The 19,034-nt window shown below is 43.3% G+C and overlaps 1 protein-coding gene across 12 annotated transcripts in view; it reads left to right on the plus strand.

Moving 5' to 3' along the window:
• KALRN (kalirin RhoGEF kinase) overlaps positions 1-19,034 on the plus strand; it is a 598,446-nt gene that overhangs the window by 515,224 nt on the left and 64,188 nt on the right. For 7 of the 12 annotated variants that reach the window (XM_042954425.1, XM_042954412.1, XM_042954414.1 and 4 more), the window contains 3 exons: positions 10,654-10,937; positions 12,132-12,236; positions 15,673-15,768. In XM_042954425.1, the coding sequence (XP_042810359.1) occupies positions 10,654-10,937; positions 12,132-12,236; positions 15,673-15,768 (485 nt within the window). The remainder of the gene's footprint in view (positions 1-10,653; positions 10,938-12,131; positions 12,237-15,672; positions 15,769-19,034) is intronic. The other 5 variants (XM_042954421.1, XM_042954423.1, XM_042954422.1 and 2 more) reach the window with 3 other exon arrangements.

Here is a 19,034-nt window from a genome sequence, read left to right on the forward strand (position 1 = left end):
TCCACCCCTTGGAATATAGAGAGGATTTTTAGCCCTTGACTTCCAAAGGCCACCAAAAAGGTAGTGAATCAAGTGAGTCATTGTAGCAACATGTCACAGCAATGGACTGCGTGTTTAGAACATACATATCTGGGATGGGAGGAAGGCACTGACTCATCGCCCTTTGAGGGCTCTCCTCACTCTGTGTCTGTTGGAGAGAATATTATACAAGGGAAACTAAGGCCAAGGAGACAGTGAGAACAAGCAGTTGGAAATAGTCACTTTACCCACTGTGTCCCATGGCAACCTGATGGGAATCAAGGTGGCAGGGGAGGCACTGAAGGAGCCAGCAGTGATTGAGTGAGATCTGGACCGAATCATAATAGAACTCGAAAGAGTTCATCTCAATTGAAGCTAGAGGTACTGGCTTTTCACCCCTGTGGAGATTGTTTAGTGTGTTGGAGAAGACCCTGATACTAAGAGCTAGTGTCCCAATGAGCTCTGAAGATGAAAAGAATTTCTGCCCTATGTGGAGCCACTGGATTTGGAATTCTCAGATCTCTGCACATTCTACCAGGTAGGATCAGCACTACAGGGAAGAGAAGGGGACAAGGAAGTAGAAATGAACTAAACTGTAGCTCAATACAATGTGCCTTTGAGGCTCAGAGTGATCCTTCATTTTGTACTCTTTGTTTAATGGGAAAAATCAGGAGTTCCAAATCCATAGGGATTTAGATATAAAAAAAAAATTAGAGAAAACACGTGAAGTCTATGAGTGAGATAGAGTAGTGAGATAAAGAATAGTGGGTTGGCAAAGGGCTCATTGGAAAAGACATTCCTGAACTAAGTATAAAAGCAGTGTAACAACCAGGAGGCAGGGGCTTGCACTGTGCATTTGAGACTTGACTATTGTGGAAGAGATGGGAGAAGGAGTATCCGGAGCCAAGAAGTGTTTGCCAAGATTAGTCGCAAGTTGTGGTAGGGGCAAATTGCAAGGGCTACAAGTTTTCTAGTGTTAAGAAACAATGCTTGTGGGTGCTCCTGGGTGGCTCAGTCTTGTTAAGCATCCATCCGTTGATTTGGGCTCAGGTCATGATCTCACAGTACATGAGATCAAGCCCCAAGTCGGGCTCTGTGCTGACAGCACAGAGCCTGCTTGGGATTCTCTCTCTCCTCTCTCTCCGCCTCTCCCCCTGTGTGGGCACTCTCTTATTCTCTCTCTCTTTCTCTCTCTCTGTCTCTTGTCTCTCTCTCTCATGTGTGCACACTCTATCTCTAAATAAATAAACATTAAAGAAACAAAACAATGTTTGTGGACCAGACTGATTCTCCCCCTTTCCCATGTCCTGTTATTGTCACTGTAGCCTGTAGCTTTCTTCATCCTCTGGCACCAAGTAGTCCAACCAAATGGCCAACCAAATGGCCAAGCAATGGTTTGCTGGGAAGCCAGCCATTCCAGGAACTGGTGATGCATAGCCTTAGGACCTCAGCTAAATATGCACCCAGGAGTTTGGCTTTCAAAGCATTCCACTAAAAGACCTGTCAGAGCCATCATCTTATGCCATGAGGGATATATTACTATTTACTGTAGATTTTGTGTCTCCATGCTTACAAACAATTGGATTTATGTATTTATTACCCAAAGAATTTTTATCCTTGACCTTCCCATCATCCCCTTCTCTAGATGTGCAATTTCCAGTGTGAGAAAAATTTATATATGATACTTCTATAATTTTTATATTAAGTAAATGATTTATAGCAAAGCCAAAGAAAACAGGAGTGTTTGGGTATCTAATCACTGCAAACAGATGTAATGAAACGCATTTGCCTTATATAGCTCAAGCCACAGAAAGCAATAAGGATGAGTTTATAATTATTCCTGTATCATTGGAAATCAAGTAAGACAGAAGAGCAGGGGGTTAAAGGGCTCTTCTGTAAATATCTGGTGGATTTTAGGAGTCTGCGTTTTCTTCCGATTTCAGCCATTGGAATCAAAGCTTCCAGTAGAGTATTATAAATGCCAGAGGGACATTTGTAGACTCATTGACCATCTAGATAAAACAGGTATGATTGATATAGAACACCTAGACTTCATATCTTTTAGCAATTGCCTAATACAATATGTTAAAAAAAAAAAGCCAGCCTTTGGGATGTGGTTGAGTACCATCACTGAACTGCAGCAGAATGGACTGAAAATGAGTTGTTCATTCTTCATTTGCATCCCTCAAGCCAGTATAGAAAACAGCTGGCCAGCTTAGTGGGTTGGTTACACACCCAAGGTGCTCACAGTCCACTGAAAGGTTTGGTGACCTTACACATGCGTATGCTCTCTGCAGGCCTACCCTAGGCCTTTAGAGGACAGTGTTCCTGGACTTTGGGGATACTAACCCCTCAAAAGTAATAGGACTCCCTTCTCATTTTGTCTAGGAGGTTCAATCCTTTATTTTCAGCTTCCTTTGAGGTCAGTGCGAAGAAGGCTGATGAATCAGTATTTTATGATTGAATAAAATCATAAAATAATGAAATAGTGGATGCAGTACTATGGAGGCAGCCATAGTCCTTTGACATGTCTTACATTTGCATTCTGTGATGGCTTGTGCAAAATGTATTCTGCTTTCAGAATAGTTTTACAAATTTTATACCAGACCATAAACGGTAGAAGAAGCTTTTTTTTTAAGGTGTAACATAAAAGTGAAATAAATATGAGTTGAAACTTTTTAAAAAGGAAACTGAATTTATAAATGGCTGTATTAAATATAGCACATTTCTTTTTTTTTAAGCTTATTTATTTATTTTGAGAGGAGGGAGGGGCAGAGAGAGAGGGAGAGAGAGAAGCCCAAGCAGGCAGCACAGAGCCCAACATGGGGCCCGAACTCACAAACCATGAGCTTATGACCTGAGCTGAAATCAAGAGCCAGATGTCTAACCAACTGAGCCACCCAGGTGCCCCACCACATTTCTAGTATATTCAGTTACTATCCATTTGTACACAATTATCTTCTATTTTGATAGCTAATGAAGGTCTATTCAAGTAAGGAAGGACCATGTTTGACCTAGACAATGGATTTATTAGGATGTGTTCAGTTGTGCCTGCTTTCATGGGTTTCGTTCCACTTTTCCTCTTCACATCAAGCAGACAGGCCTCATCTCCTGTACCGCTTAGAAACATGCTGCTGTGATGAAATCGTGGAGTCCTTGTCCAAAGGCTTAAACCGATAACACTAACATGTTTATTCTAACCCCACGATGGTATTTGAGACCCTAATATCAAGAGTTGTTCAATTGGCCCTAAAATCCATCTGAAGCTCCCATTCTAAGAGACACCCTATAAAAGGAGGCATATGTCACTTCCAGGAAATAATAACCTGTGCTGCTTAAACTTCCAAATAGTGGGAAAGGGGGACAACTATGGCCACATAGCCCAAGGATATGGCCACCTTATTCTCAGACAAGAGTGGTTCCCTGAAGTGAAGAGGGGAAAATGACACAGAATGGCAGCTGGTAGCATTAAGTGTTTCTTTGCTTTCAGGAGGCATGAATATTTAAGGGTAAAAATGGCCTTAAATCATCTAGTCTAAGCTTTAGAAGACCATGAGATAGAATGAAGGAACATAGAGAATAAACTCACAGTCATGGACTTAGGGGAGCTTTTTATGGTTTTATTAATTTTTATTTAACTTCTATCATGCTTCTATGGGTTTAAAGTGTTCTAAACACTTTACAAACGTTAACTCCTTAATCTTAATGGCAACCCTATAGGGTAGATACTAATATTATCTTCAGTCACTGATGAGGAAACTGAGATACAGAGAGGTTAAGTAAATGGAACAGAGTCACACAGCTGGCCAGTGGTGGAGCCAGGCTTTGAGTGCATCCTGTCTAATCTGTCCCAGTGTCTGCCCCCTAGTTAGTGGCATAGAAGGGCCAGAAGCCAACTCATCTCTTTGTTGCAATCCAATGACGAGGCAACAGTGGGTTGTTCTTAGGTCATACAAGCAAGGCAGGAACATTATATGAGCAGAGTTTCTCTTTTCATCAACTTCAACAAAAGATCATTAGGAGATGAGTGTTGAGGTCAAGAATTCTCTAGTCATCGGCTAAGCTTTGGAATGTGTTGTGTGACCATGCAGCCTGTCTTCTGTCAGGTGTTAAGGAGGAAATCAGATGGTTCAGAGAGGTGGCTTGGGATTTGAAGGAAGTAGGGATAACAAATAGTGTGCAAGTCTGAAGGATAAGCATCGGTTGTCGATTTATTTATTTAGATTCTCTTGATTTCATTAGTATCTTTATATTCCCATGACCAATCAGCTAAGCTATCCCACTCAGAGCCTGTGAAAAGTTGGACCTTCAACCTCAGGGATTGCCCTGACAAGTTTTCTATTTCCCCAGTTTGTGGCTAAGATACCAATTATAAGATGCATTTCCTACCAACCTAGAGGCACTGGTTTTTACCTTTTCATTACTTCTTGAGACATTCTACTTTAATCTCAATTTGTTTCCTTAAACTATGTGCTTTTGGGTAGGAAGGAGACATTTAATTTTTCCAGAGGAAAATTGTATGCTAGTGTACATAACGAAGCATCAAGAGGAATGCAAAAAGATAAGAATTCTTTTCTTTTTTTCCTTTCTTTTTTTTTTTTAAAAATCAAGATCTAATTGACATATAACATTATATTAGTTGCAGGTGTACAACATCATGATTCAGTATTTGTATCGTGAAATGATCACCATAATCAGTCTACCTAGCATCCATCATCACACATAAAAGGTTTTGTTTTCTTTCCCTGTGATGAGAACTTTTAAGATTTATTCTCTCAGCAACTTGCAAATATATAATACAGCATTATTCAGTATGGTCACCATGCTGTACATTATATCCCCATGACTTATTTATTTTATAATGGAAGTTTGTATCTTTTGAACCTTCACCCATTTTGTGTACCCTCCTTCCCCAGCTCTAGCAACCAACAATATGTTCTCTGTATCTGTGAGTTTGAAGTTTGTTTGGTTTTTTACTTAGATTCCTCATATTAAGTGAGGTCATATGGTCTTTGTCTTTCTCTGTCTGACTTATTTCATTTAGCATAATGCCCTCAAGGTTCATCCACCTTACTTTTTGTGGCTAAATAATATTGCAATGTATACATTTACCACATTTTCTTGTTATTTATTTATTTATTTATTTATTTATTTATTTATTTATTTAAGAGAGAGTGGGGGAGGGGCAAAGGGGGGTGGGGAGAGAAGGAGAGGGAGGGAAGGAGGGAATCCCAAGCAGGCTTCATGTTCAGCACGGAGCCCAATACGGGGCTCAATCCCACAACCCTGGGATCATGACCTGAGCTGAAATCAAGAGTTGGATGCTCAACTGACTGAGCCACCCAGGAGCCCTGTACATTTACACATTTTTTTTTAAATCTATTCATCCTCTGATGGACACTTAGTTTGCCTCTATGTCTTGGGTATTATGAATACTGCTGCAATTAATACAGGAGTTTTAATATCTTTGTGAGTATTTTCATTTCTTTCAGATAAATACCCAGAAGTGGAATTTCTGGGTCATAGGGTAGTTCTGTTTTTAATTTTTTGAAGAACCTCCATACTGTTTTCCAGAGTGGCTGCACTAGTTTGCATTCCCACCAACAGTGCACAAGAGTTTCCTTTCTCCACATTCTCACCCAACACTCATTATCTCTTATCTTTTTGGTAATAACCATTGTAACAGGTGTGAGGTAGCATCTCATTATGGTTTTGATTTGCATTTCTCTGATAATGAGTGATGTTGAGCATCTTTTCATGTACCTGCCGACCATCTGTAGGTCCTGTTTGGAAAAAGGTCTATTCAGATCCTCTGCCCATTTTTTAATCAGATTGTTTGATTATTGTTTGATCAGATTGTTTAATCATTGAGTTCTGTGAGTCCTTTATATATTTTGGATATTAACCTCTCATCAGATACACGATTAGTAAATTTTTCTCCCACTTGGTAGATTGCCTTTTCATTTTGTTGATGATTTCCAGAAGATGAGAGGTTCCGTGCAGTGTTGGTGGGAGTAAATCAGGGTGCAATCTGGCAGTACCTAGTGAAGGTGGTGAGGTGTCTTCTCTAAAGCCCAGCCAGTCCACCTTGACATACATGCTCTGGATGCCATAAAGTTGAGAGCAAGGTGTGTTCTCCTCAGTGTATGATCTGTACGTGGGAAAGGTTTGTCAGCCCTTTGTTTCCAGTCCACAGGGAGGTAAGTACAGAAAATGGGAATAAGCATTTAGAAGCTTTTATAGCAATCTGACACTTCCACCACATTGAAGAGTATGATTTTGTATTTTATAAAAGTATTGGTCTGAAACAGATTGGACATAAGAAAAGTAGATCCTTGACTCCCTGACCACGAGTAGTTTGGAAAGCACTGCCCTGGAGGAATTCTCACAAATCTACAGAGACCTGTACCGGACTGCTTAAAATGAGTGTGCATGTGTGAACATCCTCAGTATCCATCATTAGGAAAATGTGTTACAAGCTCCACAATATGTCCTGTGAAAGAATATTATTCAACAACTAAAATCAATGAACTAGATCTACATGACTGAACATGGATAAATCTCAGATAATTTTGAATTAATGAGTATGTTGAAAAATGACATATTAGGATAATGATATAAAGAACACTGGATTCCCATACAAAGTAAATGGCTAACTACATGGACGGGAAAGATGCACACCAACTTGAGAAGGGAAGGGAAAGTGGTGGGTGTGACTGAACGGGTGGAAAAAAATTTAAAAGCTTCAACTGTATGCACAGTATTTTATTTCTTTTTTTATTTTTTTTTTTTTTTTTTTTAAATTTTTTTTTTTTTCAACGTTTATTTTATTTTTGGGACAGAGAGAGACAGAGCATGAACGGGGGAGGGACAGAGAGAGAGGGAGACACAGAATCGGAAACAGGCTCCAGGCTCCGAGCCATCAGCCCAGAGCCTGACGCGGGGCTCGAACTCACGGACCGTGAGATCGTGACCTGGCTGAAGTCGGACGCTTAACCGACTGCGCCACCCAGGCGCCCCTTATTTCTTTTTTTAAAAAGCTGAAGGAAATATGGCAAAACATATTTACATTTATCATACCTAGATGGTGGGTACCTGGATGTTACATTTTTTCTACATTTTTATCTATCTTAAAAATGTCTCATAGTAAAATCAGCCTCAGAATGTGACTTTTTTCTGATCCAGAAAGCTAAGTTGAACATACTGGAACATCTGGGGAACTTGATTACGTACAATGCCCAGGGACACATTTGTTTTCCTTGTGACTTAAAACCAGATATTAGCCTTACAGACCCCTTCTATGCCGCAGGGCCGGAGAGGAAGCACTGGTTCAGAGTCCTGGGGCAGATGTAGAGATGCCTGACTTCTGGTCCTAGCTTTGTGATCAACTCATTTGCGACCATGGATTTCTCATATTTAAACCTTCATTGCTTTATCTGTAAAATTAGACAGTTTTCAGCATTGCAATTGTATAACTTGTATAAATCATGTACAAATGTATATTTGAAATGTTAAATAGACATAGCAGCTTGATGTTCCTTTCACAATCATTATAGAGGCTAAAGGGATACATACATGGAGTGAATACAGATGTAGGAATAAGATGAATATACGTGCAGTGGAGTCAGATCAGCATTTAGGTCTTGCCTGTCTGCCACTTAACCAACTATGAGCCTTGGTTTCCTGAAAAACTCTGATTTTCTGTTTCCTATGACCAGAATCCTAATAAATAGCACCTCCCTTAGCTTGGAATGGTTCAATGTAACAGCTGCATTGTTGCAGCTGTTACAAATCAGTCACTTAACTTTTGTGCCTGGAAAGGTACTAGAATAAAATCTCCATTGTCTGCTAATTGTAGACATCTTCCAAAGATGGGGTGAGCATAGCATGCCAATTATTCTTTAAAGCCGTAATAAAGTAAGTACAAATTTTCTAAATCGTGCCACATTCTTTTTTAAATTTTTTTACATGTTTATTTATTTTTGAGAGAGAAAGAGAGAGACAGAAAGTGAACGGGGGAGGGGCAGAGAGAGAGGGAGACACAGGATCCGAAATAGGTTCCAGGCTCTAAGCTGTCAGCAGAGAACACAATGTAGGACTTGAAGTCAGGAACTATGAGATCATGACCTGAGCTGAAGTCTCATGCTTAACCAACTGAGCCACCCAGGCGCCCGTGCCACATTCTTTATAATCATGCATTCAAAGTAATTTAGTAAAAATTCTCATCACACACACACACACACACACACACACACACACACACACACAAAGGTAAGTATATGAGATGGTGGATGTTAACTAGACTTATTGTGGTCATTTCACAACAGATACAAGTATCAAGTCATTGATGTACGCTTTGGACTAATACCATGTTATATGTCAATGATATCAAAACCAGAAAATAAAAACGGGAACAAACAAGAAACAAAGTAATTTAGAAATGGCCCTGTCTCCATTCAGGACCCTAACAGTGAATTATGGATTGCTTCGGACACGTGACTTCTCTTGTGTGTGGGCTGTGATTGAATGGCCCTAATTTTTACACAGAGTAAACTTGAAGCAACAAAAGTGAGAGTACACTTGATTGTTAACCTGGACTCTTGTGAGCATTTGTACAGAATGCACCAAGGCAGAGCCACAGGACAGTGGGGAAGGACAGTCCATCAAGATTTGCATTTATGAATCTCGAAGTCACGCCATGCTTTGCGATGGAACAGGGAAACTGGAGAGCTGCCTGCCCTGCCTAGTAACACAAGGCACGGTTAATGTGATTGGGCCTCTAGTTCTGCTGACACAGTATGTGCTGATTAAGTTTTTGAAGGCTTGGTTTCATAGAGCCATGTGCTATCACAGGGGTCTGGTGAATGAAAAGCTTTTGCAGCTTATCAGCAGAAAGATAACAGAAAGGCCTGGTTCCACTACCAGCCCTGGGGAGATGTTTATCACTCAGGCTTCTGAGAACAGGAGTTTGAGCCATACCAAACACTTCAGAAATAATGTCAACATACCCAGGACCACAGCCAGCAAGGAATTCCCTGAGATAAGATTACAACTTCGTCCTTAAAGGGACGCCAACCAAGTCAGCGGATCCCAAATGTTCCCTGAGCAGAGCAATCCTGTATATTATCCTTTATACCAGGGGACTTTAGGACCTCAATTTTTGTGCTACTAGATGCAAATGTTCAGGTGTTGCTTTCCAAAGTACACACAAAACTCTAGCAGCATTGAAGAAGATCCCCGCAGGGTCAAGATCCTGAGCTTGCAGCCCTCAAGGTCAGCCAGTTGTAGAAGCTGGAGACAGCTGTCTATTGGCAAAAAGGATTCATTCACCTTCTTATGGGATTTTGTTTCTTCTCTGTCGGCTACGTCTAGGCCAGAAGGCCTCTAAAGCCAGATTAGTCCTCCAGGCTGGGTCTAGGATGAAGTCGTTATAGGAAAAGATGATTCCGTCTTTGAGAGGAGTAGGTTTAAAAAACCACTTCAGTCATTTGTTTCTATACCTAGTCATGTGTTTGGTTTAAATATCAGTATGCGAACTGGCACCACCGGGGCGGTGGGCCCATCAGGGGTCAAGGCAGAGCGGGTCAGGTATTCTCCCAAGACCATTTTTGCAGTGAGAAGCAGCAGCATGCAGAGAGGTGAGTTGTCTTTGATTTGTCATCCAGACACTTCTTGCTTTGGAGTGCCTCACATTCATTCCTCTGCACCCCTGTGCACAGCCCCAGTGTGGCCGTCTGGACTCTGACTCCTCCTTCCCAGGGCTATGCTGTCTATAGTTACCAGATGAATTAACAAGCAAAAAAACCCTTTTTATTGTGTCCTTTATAAACCCTTTTATTGTGTCTCATAGTAAAGGTCACACACTATTTGATTATTAAATGACCTCACTAATACTTTCTATCCAGTTTCTCCTTCTCCATCAAATCTTTATTTCATTCAGAGGATCTACTTATTTGGGCTGTGTTCACTTACTTTTCAATATTCGTACCTCTGTGCTTTTGTTCCTGCTGTCTCCCCCTTTTGAAATTCCTTCTCCCCTTCATTATGCCAATTCAGACCAATCCCGCCTACACTGATCTGACCTTCCTCTGAACTCTGCTAGCTTATCGCCTGAAGTCCATACCAGCCCTGTGGCAATTAATCACATACCACTTTGTGAATTTGTCTTTATTTTACATGCTCCGTCTTGCTCTTTCACTCTTCTTTCACACACTCTGTGTGTGTGTGTGTGTGTGTGTGTGTGTGTGTGTGTGTGTAGCTAGATAAGAGGTCTTTGAAAATAAAACCTACGTCTTATACGTCTTTAAAATACACTACCTAATAGGTGCTCCATGACATTGTTTTTGGTTGGTGATTCTTGCTTAGGATTTTAATTTTGTTTCAATGAAGGTAGGATTCTTTGTCTTCTCTTCAGTCCTATATCCACAGAACCTGGAGCAGTGCCTTGCACATTAAAAATTGATTGTCAGCTGTTACTACCCTCTAGAGAGGGTTGCCTTGACCAGGGTCTGCAGCTGGCCTTGACATTCTTCCTTGTATCCTAGCTTCCTGAGGATGGAGTTGTCTTACTCCCAGGCCAGCCACCTCCCTTAACCGCCTCTGACATGGCCATGTCTGTCTGTTCTTTCTCCTCAGATGCATACTCCCATTCCTCAAGTGAAAACGGAGGCAAGTCTGAGTCAGTGGCCAACCTGCAGTCTCAGCCCTCCCTGAACTCCATCCACAGCTCCCCCGGTCCCAAGCGTTCCACTAACACCCTTAAGAAGTGGCTGACGAGCCCCGTGCGCCGGCTCAACAGCGGGAAAGCAGATGGAAACATCAAGAAGCAGAAGAAAGTACGAGATGGCCGGAAGAGCTTCGACCTGGGATCTCCCAAGCCTGGGGATGAGACGACCCCTCAGGGAGACAGTGCAGATGAGGTACTTCCACGTGGCCCTGGAGCCTCCCTCAGGAGGGGGCTTCCGACATACATCCTTCCTGGAACTTTGTGAGGCATCCTTCCGTGGGTTCTGTATACCAGCCAGTCCCTAGTCCCCAGGAGTTTGTGTTCTTGAGCCCAAGTGATCTGAGCTTTTGTACTAACAAGACCTTGCCAGTCTGATGTGTGACCAATTCAGAGACTGGCACGTAGAATTTCCAGCAGATAGCCAACATCTTGCCAGATTTGGAGATAGGGGCATGGGCCTAAAGGGAGTCATCTGGTCACCTAATCCCCTACCTCTACTAAGGACTATATCAAAACCTGCTAGTTGAGAATAAGAATAAAAGCTGAGAGATTATAGCTGTTTTCAAGTATCTAGAGCAGTGCCACATATGAAAGGGAGTGGACAACTCCATGTTGCTCCAGACGGGAGAATTATGAGTAACAGGTGAAGGTTTACAGAAGGCAAGGTTTCAGCTCAGAGAGTGACTTTAATGGGAGTCAACCAGTGATGAGGTAGGCTGTCATGAAAGCGAACGGACACCTGTGCTAGAAGGGGTGGGTACCACATGACCTCACAAAGCAGTCGGAGAGGTCCCTGTGTTAGCCCAGAGGTCAGACCAGGTGACCTCTGAAGTCCCTTTCAGAGCTGAGATTCTGTAATTAAAATACAGTGGGTATGTTTTAGTTGAGAGAATGAGAGCTATTTTTTTTTTTTTTCTGGCAAACCCACTCTAGTCCCTGATGTGGCTAAGCAATTCTTCCTGCTGTGTAACCAGACTCTCTTTGTAATTTCATGCTATCTGCCCTTTCTCCTTCTGAGAATGACAGTAGAGCCTGGTGATATTCAGATTGTGGTTTAATAGTCCTTCAAAAGCTTAAAAAGTTAGGCTCTGACCACTCTCAGCTTTTTCTTTTCCTGGCTAATCAATGAGGTAGATGTTTCTCGTGTGTGTGTGTGTGTGTGTGTGTGTGTGTGTGTGTGTGTGTCCCTATTTGAACCTCACTGTCCTTTGAGATAAGAAGGTGTACCCATTCCACAGAGGAGGGCAGTGAGGCTGAAAAAATATGGATGTATTGAGAAAGGAGGTCTTACATGTTGCTTTTTTAAAAATTCTAAGTCCTGAACCATTGATATCTTTAACTATATAATACATATGACTGTATGACTAATACTGCTCTTTTGTTCTAGAAGAACAAGAAAGGATGGGGTGAAGATGAGCCAGATGAAGAGTCACACACCCCCCTCCCTCCACCTATGAAGATCTTTGACAATGACCCTACGCAGGACGAGATGGTAGGATTTCCTTACTTCCTGATCTGAAAGAACAATGTGTAATACATGCGATTTTGTTGTGTGTGTGCGGTGGGGGTAGTAATACTCTCTCTTCCTTGTTATCTCTCCAAATCCATGGTGATGTAGGTTCCCTCTGTATTTGGTAGGTGTCCCCGCCCCCAGCCCTGGAGGTCTGATTTCATTCTGGGCAGGGTAGGGGCATGCAGAAGTGGGAATCTCTCTGGTCTCTCCTCCTGTTGATGAAGGGTAATGACTCTGTCTTTGGAAGCTATAGATCCCAAAAGAAACTGTTTGTCTCAAAAGGAGTCTGAGGTGGTTCCAGGCCGTGATCACTTTGTTGCACCTGACTTCCGACCTCTGTTTTGGTTGATTGTTTTTCCCTATACTCAACTCTAAAATCCAAATAATGGTAACTTCCAGTCAGCCCAGTGGTATGAAAATTCCGCAAGTACCGCGTGAGGGATGGAGGCGCTGCTGAGGGGAGGCTGCCGGCAAAGGCGGGAGAGCCTAAGGTGCAGGCTGCCACATTCTTGGTGTTACAGAATTCCCTGAGTCCCAGCATGCATAGGCTCACATGCATAGGCTCACTTCGGTGTCCGAAGTGTGGATGTCTCCAAGGGCTCTAATCGCAGAGCGATCGCCCTGATGGCTCTAGAGCAGAGGCTCGGCTTGGATGTGCTTCCAAGCGTGCTGGCCGAGACGTGGGCTGCTCTAACTGCGTGCTCTGTTACTCATCTTGCTTGCAAACCATGCTTTCACCTCACTGGGTTTTTCCTGCCTTCTCTTAGTGTTGCTATCCTGTTGGGTTCGACAGGTTGGAGTGGTGGTTTCAGGTTTCAATGGTGCTTTACATTTTCTTTTCAGAGTGGTTTGTGGTTGTGGTGGTGGTGGTGGTGGTGGTGGCCTAGCCATCCCTCCGGGGTCTCCTTGTATTGTCTACTGCCTTGCCTTGTAGTAGCACAGCCTCCCCTAAGGTGGTGAGCCCAGCCTGGGCAGGGAACACATCTTCACAACATCACCTGGGATACAATTCAGAAAGTACTGTTTGCCAATGCTTCAGTATTTCTGGTGCTGTCCCCATTCTTGTTTTAATTCCCTCTGCTTTGCATTTGGGTCATTATTAACCCACAGACATTAATTGAGGTCTTCCTGGGTGCCACGCTAGAGGGACAGATTCTAGGGACAGGATGATGACTGAGATGACTGAGATGCCCCCCTCTGTGGACTCAATCATGAGAGGTGCACAGTTGTGTGGCCCCTCCTAAGGTGACGTTGGTGGCCCTGACTCTTAACTTTTGGAAGGAAAAGTGTCAGGAAGCATGGCATGATGCCCATCCTAGATTCCCAGGGGCAGAAATGCCCGTGCTTCACACTGAGATCAGAATGAGAACCAACCTGCTGCGTTCCCAGAGGCCTATCCTTGTAAAATGTTCCACAAACAGTGACAGCGTATGTGGGGAGTGGGGAGGTCATGTGACTGTATCTGCCACCCCACACAGCACAGCGCTCCACACGGAGGTGCCAGCTTGCGTAAGATAAGTAAAGGTCACGAACCCTCTCCCTCAAATTCCCTCAAACACAGCTTGTTTTGGGAAAGAGGATGTTATGTTGTTTCTGGATAATCTTTAACTGAAAATGCAGACTTACCCCAAACATTCGTGTAGGCTTTTTGTTATCCGGAAAGAGGGCAGACACATTAGCCCTCCTCAGTCCTGCTTGTTTGATTCCCAGAAATTTGTTTCTCTGAAATATTTGCTAAGCCTCAGAACTTCTAGCAAATGGAGTTGAACTTACTAAGTAATTTTTACAACAGTCTATGAGGAATTTTTAAGTCTACCTATTGTAATGTTATCTGATCACCTTGATTCTCCATGTTTCCTTCTAATAACTGTTCATATGCATGTGTGTTTTATTTTTATCATTTTAATATGCACATCTTATGTTCAATGCTTTCCTTAGTATTTTTCTAAAATTGTGTTGATTTTACCTTCGTAAGTGTGATTTTTAATAGCTGGGGACAGTGTCACTTATTTGATGTGCCATAATTTGCTTGACCAGCCTGTTTTGGGATATCCTGGGGTGTTTTCAGTTTTTGCTCTCCTAGATAACACTGCTACAGATCATTTTGTACATACAGCATTTGTTCTTTTGACGTCTGTCCTTGGAATAAGTTCCCAGGGGTAGGATTACTAAATCAAAAATTTGATAGCTTGGATTTCCAAACAAACTTAACCTCCTTTCCTGCATTCTCCAGAAGAGGAAAAAGAGTGTTGTTCTATCTCCTTAATTACATTTATTTGGCTTTTTTCTTTTTACCCTATCTCCGAAGCAAAGACCTAAACTAACTTTTAAATTAGACAACAAGTAGCTTCCTTTTTGAAACTCTTCCCCCTAACTTAAGGGACAAACTTGAAGCCAGACCGTGGCCGGAACAGTCAGCTTTTTACCCTTGCAGTGATCAGTGTCAGACGCTGAAGGAGCATGTGTCCCGGGCCCTCTGTTTTGCCTTCTGCTTTGCTCTGCCAGGGGGGGAAAGCTCATACATGCATGCAGGGTCAACCATTTCTCCCCAGTTTCTTCTCAAGTAGGAGAAGAAAGACAAAAACCACTGTCCCTCCATGAGCAGGATTCCCCAAACCAATGACAAAACAGCCACATAGACCAGTCCCTATTGCTGATACAGGGGGATGGGCAGCAGGCCCTTGGCTTGAACCTCCTTTACTGTGAACAGGATAGTCCTTGGTCACTTCAGCAAGACACACAGAACTCCTTGGTAAAATCATTTATTACATCCTGGTGTTCCAGTTAGGGGCCTTACCAGAAGCAGCTCTATGTGTGGTGTGTGTGTGTGTGTGTGTGTGCGTGTGTGTGTGTGTGAATGCATGTGCACACATGTGAGTGGGGAGGGGGTTTCTAGCTTCCTGGTCTTTAAGTGCTCTGCCCTTGAATTTTTGTTTGATACACACTGAAGATCTATATTTTAAATCTGTATTTAGCTAAAGCAAAAACAATTTCTTTGGATACATTTGAGGCTAGGTTTATGGACTCCTTTCATACCCTGGAACGGCAATGGGCAGCCCTTTAACAGCCAAAATTCTGTCTGTCCCTCTCTCCTGTTGCTGACAGTGGGTGCAGCCCTTACATTTGGCCCATCAGGAACTCAGCAAACCCTGCCCTCAGCTGCTCCAGAAGCCTGCCTAAGGAGAGCCTAGTCCCATGCCTGCTTTGCTGCTGGCCAGAACTCCTGACAAGGGGACAGGCGGGCCTGTCCCCATACCCACACTACCTTCTATCTCCCTCTGTGATCTCTTCCCTCTAAACATAAAGCTTTGCTTCCCTTGCCTGCCTTGAGCTTTGGACTTGCTGTTTTGCTTCTTAATTGCTATTCCTCATTCCTTGCTAATCTGCTTTTCCTTTGCTGCTCAATGTCTTGCAGTCCTCCTCTTTGCTAGCAGCCCGGCAGGCTTCCACTGAAGTACCTTCTGCTGCAGACCTTGTCAGTGCAATAGAACAATTGGTCAAAAGCAAGCTGGTAAGTGGGTGTCCTGGAGGCAGTTCTGCGTGTGTGTTACCTCCATGTGGCTCCCAGGACCTGGCGTCTATGTGCCGTGTCCTCCTTTGCGCCTATCCCCATTCCTCCTATAGGATTGTTTCTGGCTAATGGTTTCTAAAAACCTTTGCCCCAGAGCCTGTTTTTGTTTTTTGTTTTTTGTTTTTGGAATGGGCATAGGCAATTAACAGGCCCTTTGGGGATTGTGGCATTGATGAAAGGAAAAAAGTATCCAAGACAAAATAGCCTTCCTGTGAGACCAGTCCACTGGCCTACAGGGACGCGGCATTTGGACAGTGACTGATGTATGTCTGGTTAGCCCTGAAGCTAACTTGGCTGCTGAGACACAGAACATGGATTGGATCTTTGAAAGCACCAGGTAATTTTATTCGGGGACCCCAGACAATTTTCTAGCTTGCAGAGTCTGCAAGATTGCTAATTATAAAGGGGAATGGGCAAAAGGGTATGGATGCCTGAGCACAAGAGATCAGGGGTGTCGGTGCATACTCCATTCATGGGGGCAAACCAAACTTCTACCACTGAACACTAGCCTAGCTTGTGACTGTCTCAAGGGCCAATCGGACCACTGCAGAGAAGGGTTCTGGGTCTCGCTGCTGTAGGTTTTGGCACCACGATGGTGAAAGAGCTCGTGTTTGGATAATGCTGTTCCTCTACTCCATGTTGGTACACTGACCCGTACCCCTAAAGGATGACAATTTGAAGCATTTTCATTGCCTTCACTCTCATCCAGGTTTGGTGTTTCCTGCAACTCTCATTAGGATAATGACTGACTTCTGTCAGGCAGTCCTGCTAATCAGCACCATTTGCACCCTTCTCCCCTTGGCCCAGGAATTAGAGGAAAATGATAGATGCTGTGCCGATGACACTGCCTGATAATAATTCTGATTATAGTATCTCGCTTTTCAAATCTCGCAGCTTAGAGGGTACCCATGAAATTCAACACATGACTTTCTTCTTCTCCTTCTAAGTTGTCCTTCCTAACTTAGAGTAGTTCAGCTGATGTCTTTAGTAGCTGTGTCCAGCTCTTGAAAGTTGTCCATTTTCCCCACCACCCTCCCTGCCTCGCTGGTGGGATTTCAGCGCTCTCGTGGGCACTGCATTGGCCTCTTAAAGCTCGCCTCTCTGCCCACTGCCCGCTTGCTCTCCTTTCCTCCTCATACTGACCCACACACCCTCCTCGTTCTCCAAATACCATTACATTTTTTTTCCCCTTTTACCACCTGAGCCTGAGCCCTGACCTCATGCCTGGACTATTGCAGTACTTGTTTGATCTTCCCCTGCCCCAGTCAGCCTCCCCCGACCCCTGGGGCCTCAGTCTCCTGGTGGGCCTTCTACTGCAATTACCCCCCCTCCTCAATGAAGGCTCCCTGCCTCCCTCTTGCCTACATGAGCAGTCCTCTCCAATGGGAGAAGTGCCTTTACGTACGTGAGACACTTTACTGAGGTATACAGGAAGACAATTTCAGAATCTCTTCATCTCATTTAAAAATTATTTGGGGTGTATTTTATTACATACATAAGGATAACACAGCAGTCCAGAAATGTAATTTATAAATAGGTTACATGTTTTGGCAACGCATGACCAAAATTGTGTGTATTGATAGAGGTATACAATCAAAGATAAAAGATAAATATAGATAAAGTTCACACTTATCCTGTAGTCTAATGTTTGGTAGCCAGCCTACACCCACTTATTTATTCTGGTTGATGAACTCTGCTCCAACCGAATTGTTTCCCTCACTGTCCCCAAACATGCATTTGGCTTTCCTCTCTCCAAGTTTCTGTTCATACCACCACCCTACTTCTCTGGAATGTTCCCCCACTCGTTCTTGCTTTCTAAAGCATAACAGTCCTTCAAGGCCCCACTGGAATCTCATCTCTCCAAAAGGGCTTCCCTGACCAGCCCAGGCCAGATTTCCTCTGCGGCCCCATGGCAATCACTATGTAAGCCACGTGCTGCCGGGGACAGCTCTTAGATAGTTCCGTTGGGTTATTTGTTGAAGTGTCTTAATCTCTTCATTGCCTTCATCTTCACAGCTTCCATACCCAGCTAGATGATCAGTCATTTAGGACATTTTCTTCTCCTCCATTAACACACAGGAATCTTTCACACTCACACTTTCATCAGTACACACTTGTTTCCAAAAGGTTATATTTTCCTATATTTTGGATTACCTGTATCCTGCTCTTTGTGCTCACCTTAGCACTGTTGGGAATCCCTGCAGACCTCTGGTTATGTAGTTGCCGTGTCTGGTGTTAAACAGGTAAGTGCAGATATTGAGAAGCCCCATAAGAGCAAGTCTCCCAGAAGAGAGGGAGCATAGGATGGAGTCAATCAGCCCCCTAACAGGCTTTCAGCAAATGTCTGTGAGACGAGTGGTTTTTTTGTGGTGTGTTTCCCATAAGAAAAACTTTAACTTCCTTCTCCACCAATAATTACTTCTTGAGGACCTGTGGTGAACCCAGAATTAGAGAGATTTCTTTGGCCAAACATGTGAAACCAAGCCCATATCATGGAGAGGAATGAGGGAACGGTAATTTGGTTTCTCAGAATCTTCTCACCAAAATTTTGCCCTCTCCTTTGCCCTCTCCTCTGTTTTCTCTTTCTTCCCATCCTAGTACGCACCCACTGTGGGATAGCAGTGAAGCAACGGTGGGTGGTTGTCTCCCCTGCCACATTTGGAAATCCTGAGTTGCATTCTTACTTCTGAGACTTGTATTTTTATTCTTCATTAGCTCTTTAGCTTAAAAGAGGGTAGGATCTAGGAGCGCCTGGGTGGCTCAGCAGGTTAAGGGTCTGACTTTGGCTCAGGTCATGATTTTGCGGTTCGTGAGTTTGAGCCCCACGTCAGGCTCTGTGATGACAGCTTGGAACCTGGAGTCTGCTTCATATTCTGGGTCTCTCTCTCTCTCTCTCTCTGCCGCTCCCCCCGCCTGTGCTCTGTCTCTCTCAAAAAATGAATTAATATTTAAAATTTTTTTAAAAAGAGGGTAGGATCCAGAACCTATGAAAGTTCTGGAGTTTTTATTTGACTGTAAGTTCAACAGTGTGACTGCTACCAAAATAGCTTGTGTGGTCATAGGCTAGGTTAACGAAAGTACAAGTGTACAATCAAGGAAAGTAATAGTTCCATTGTAGTCAAAGTTCTTTAGCCCATACCGGTCATGAGTAGTGTGGGAGTCATGTATCAGACTCTGAGTGCTGCATTCTGAAGTGTTCTTGAACT

This window comes from Panthera leo, chromosome C2, assembly GCF_018350215.1.
Source record: "Panthera leo isolate Ple1 chromosome C2, P.leo_Ple1_pat1.1, whole genome shotgun sequence".
Lineage (NCBI taxonomy): Eukaryota > Metazoa > Chordata > Mammalia > Carnivora > Felidae > Panthera > Panthera leo.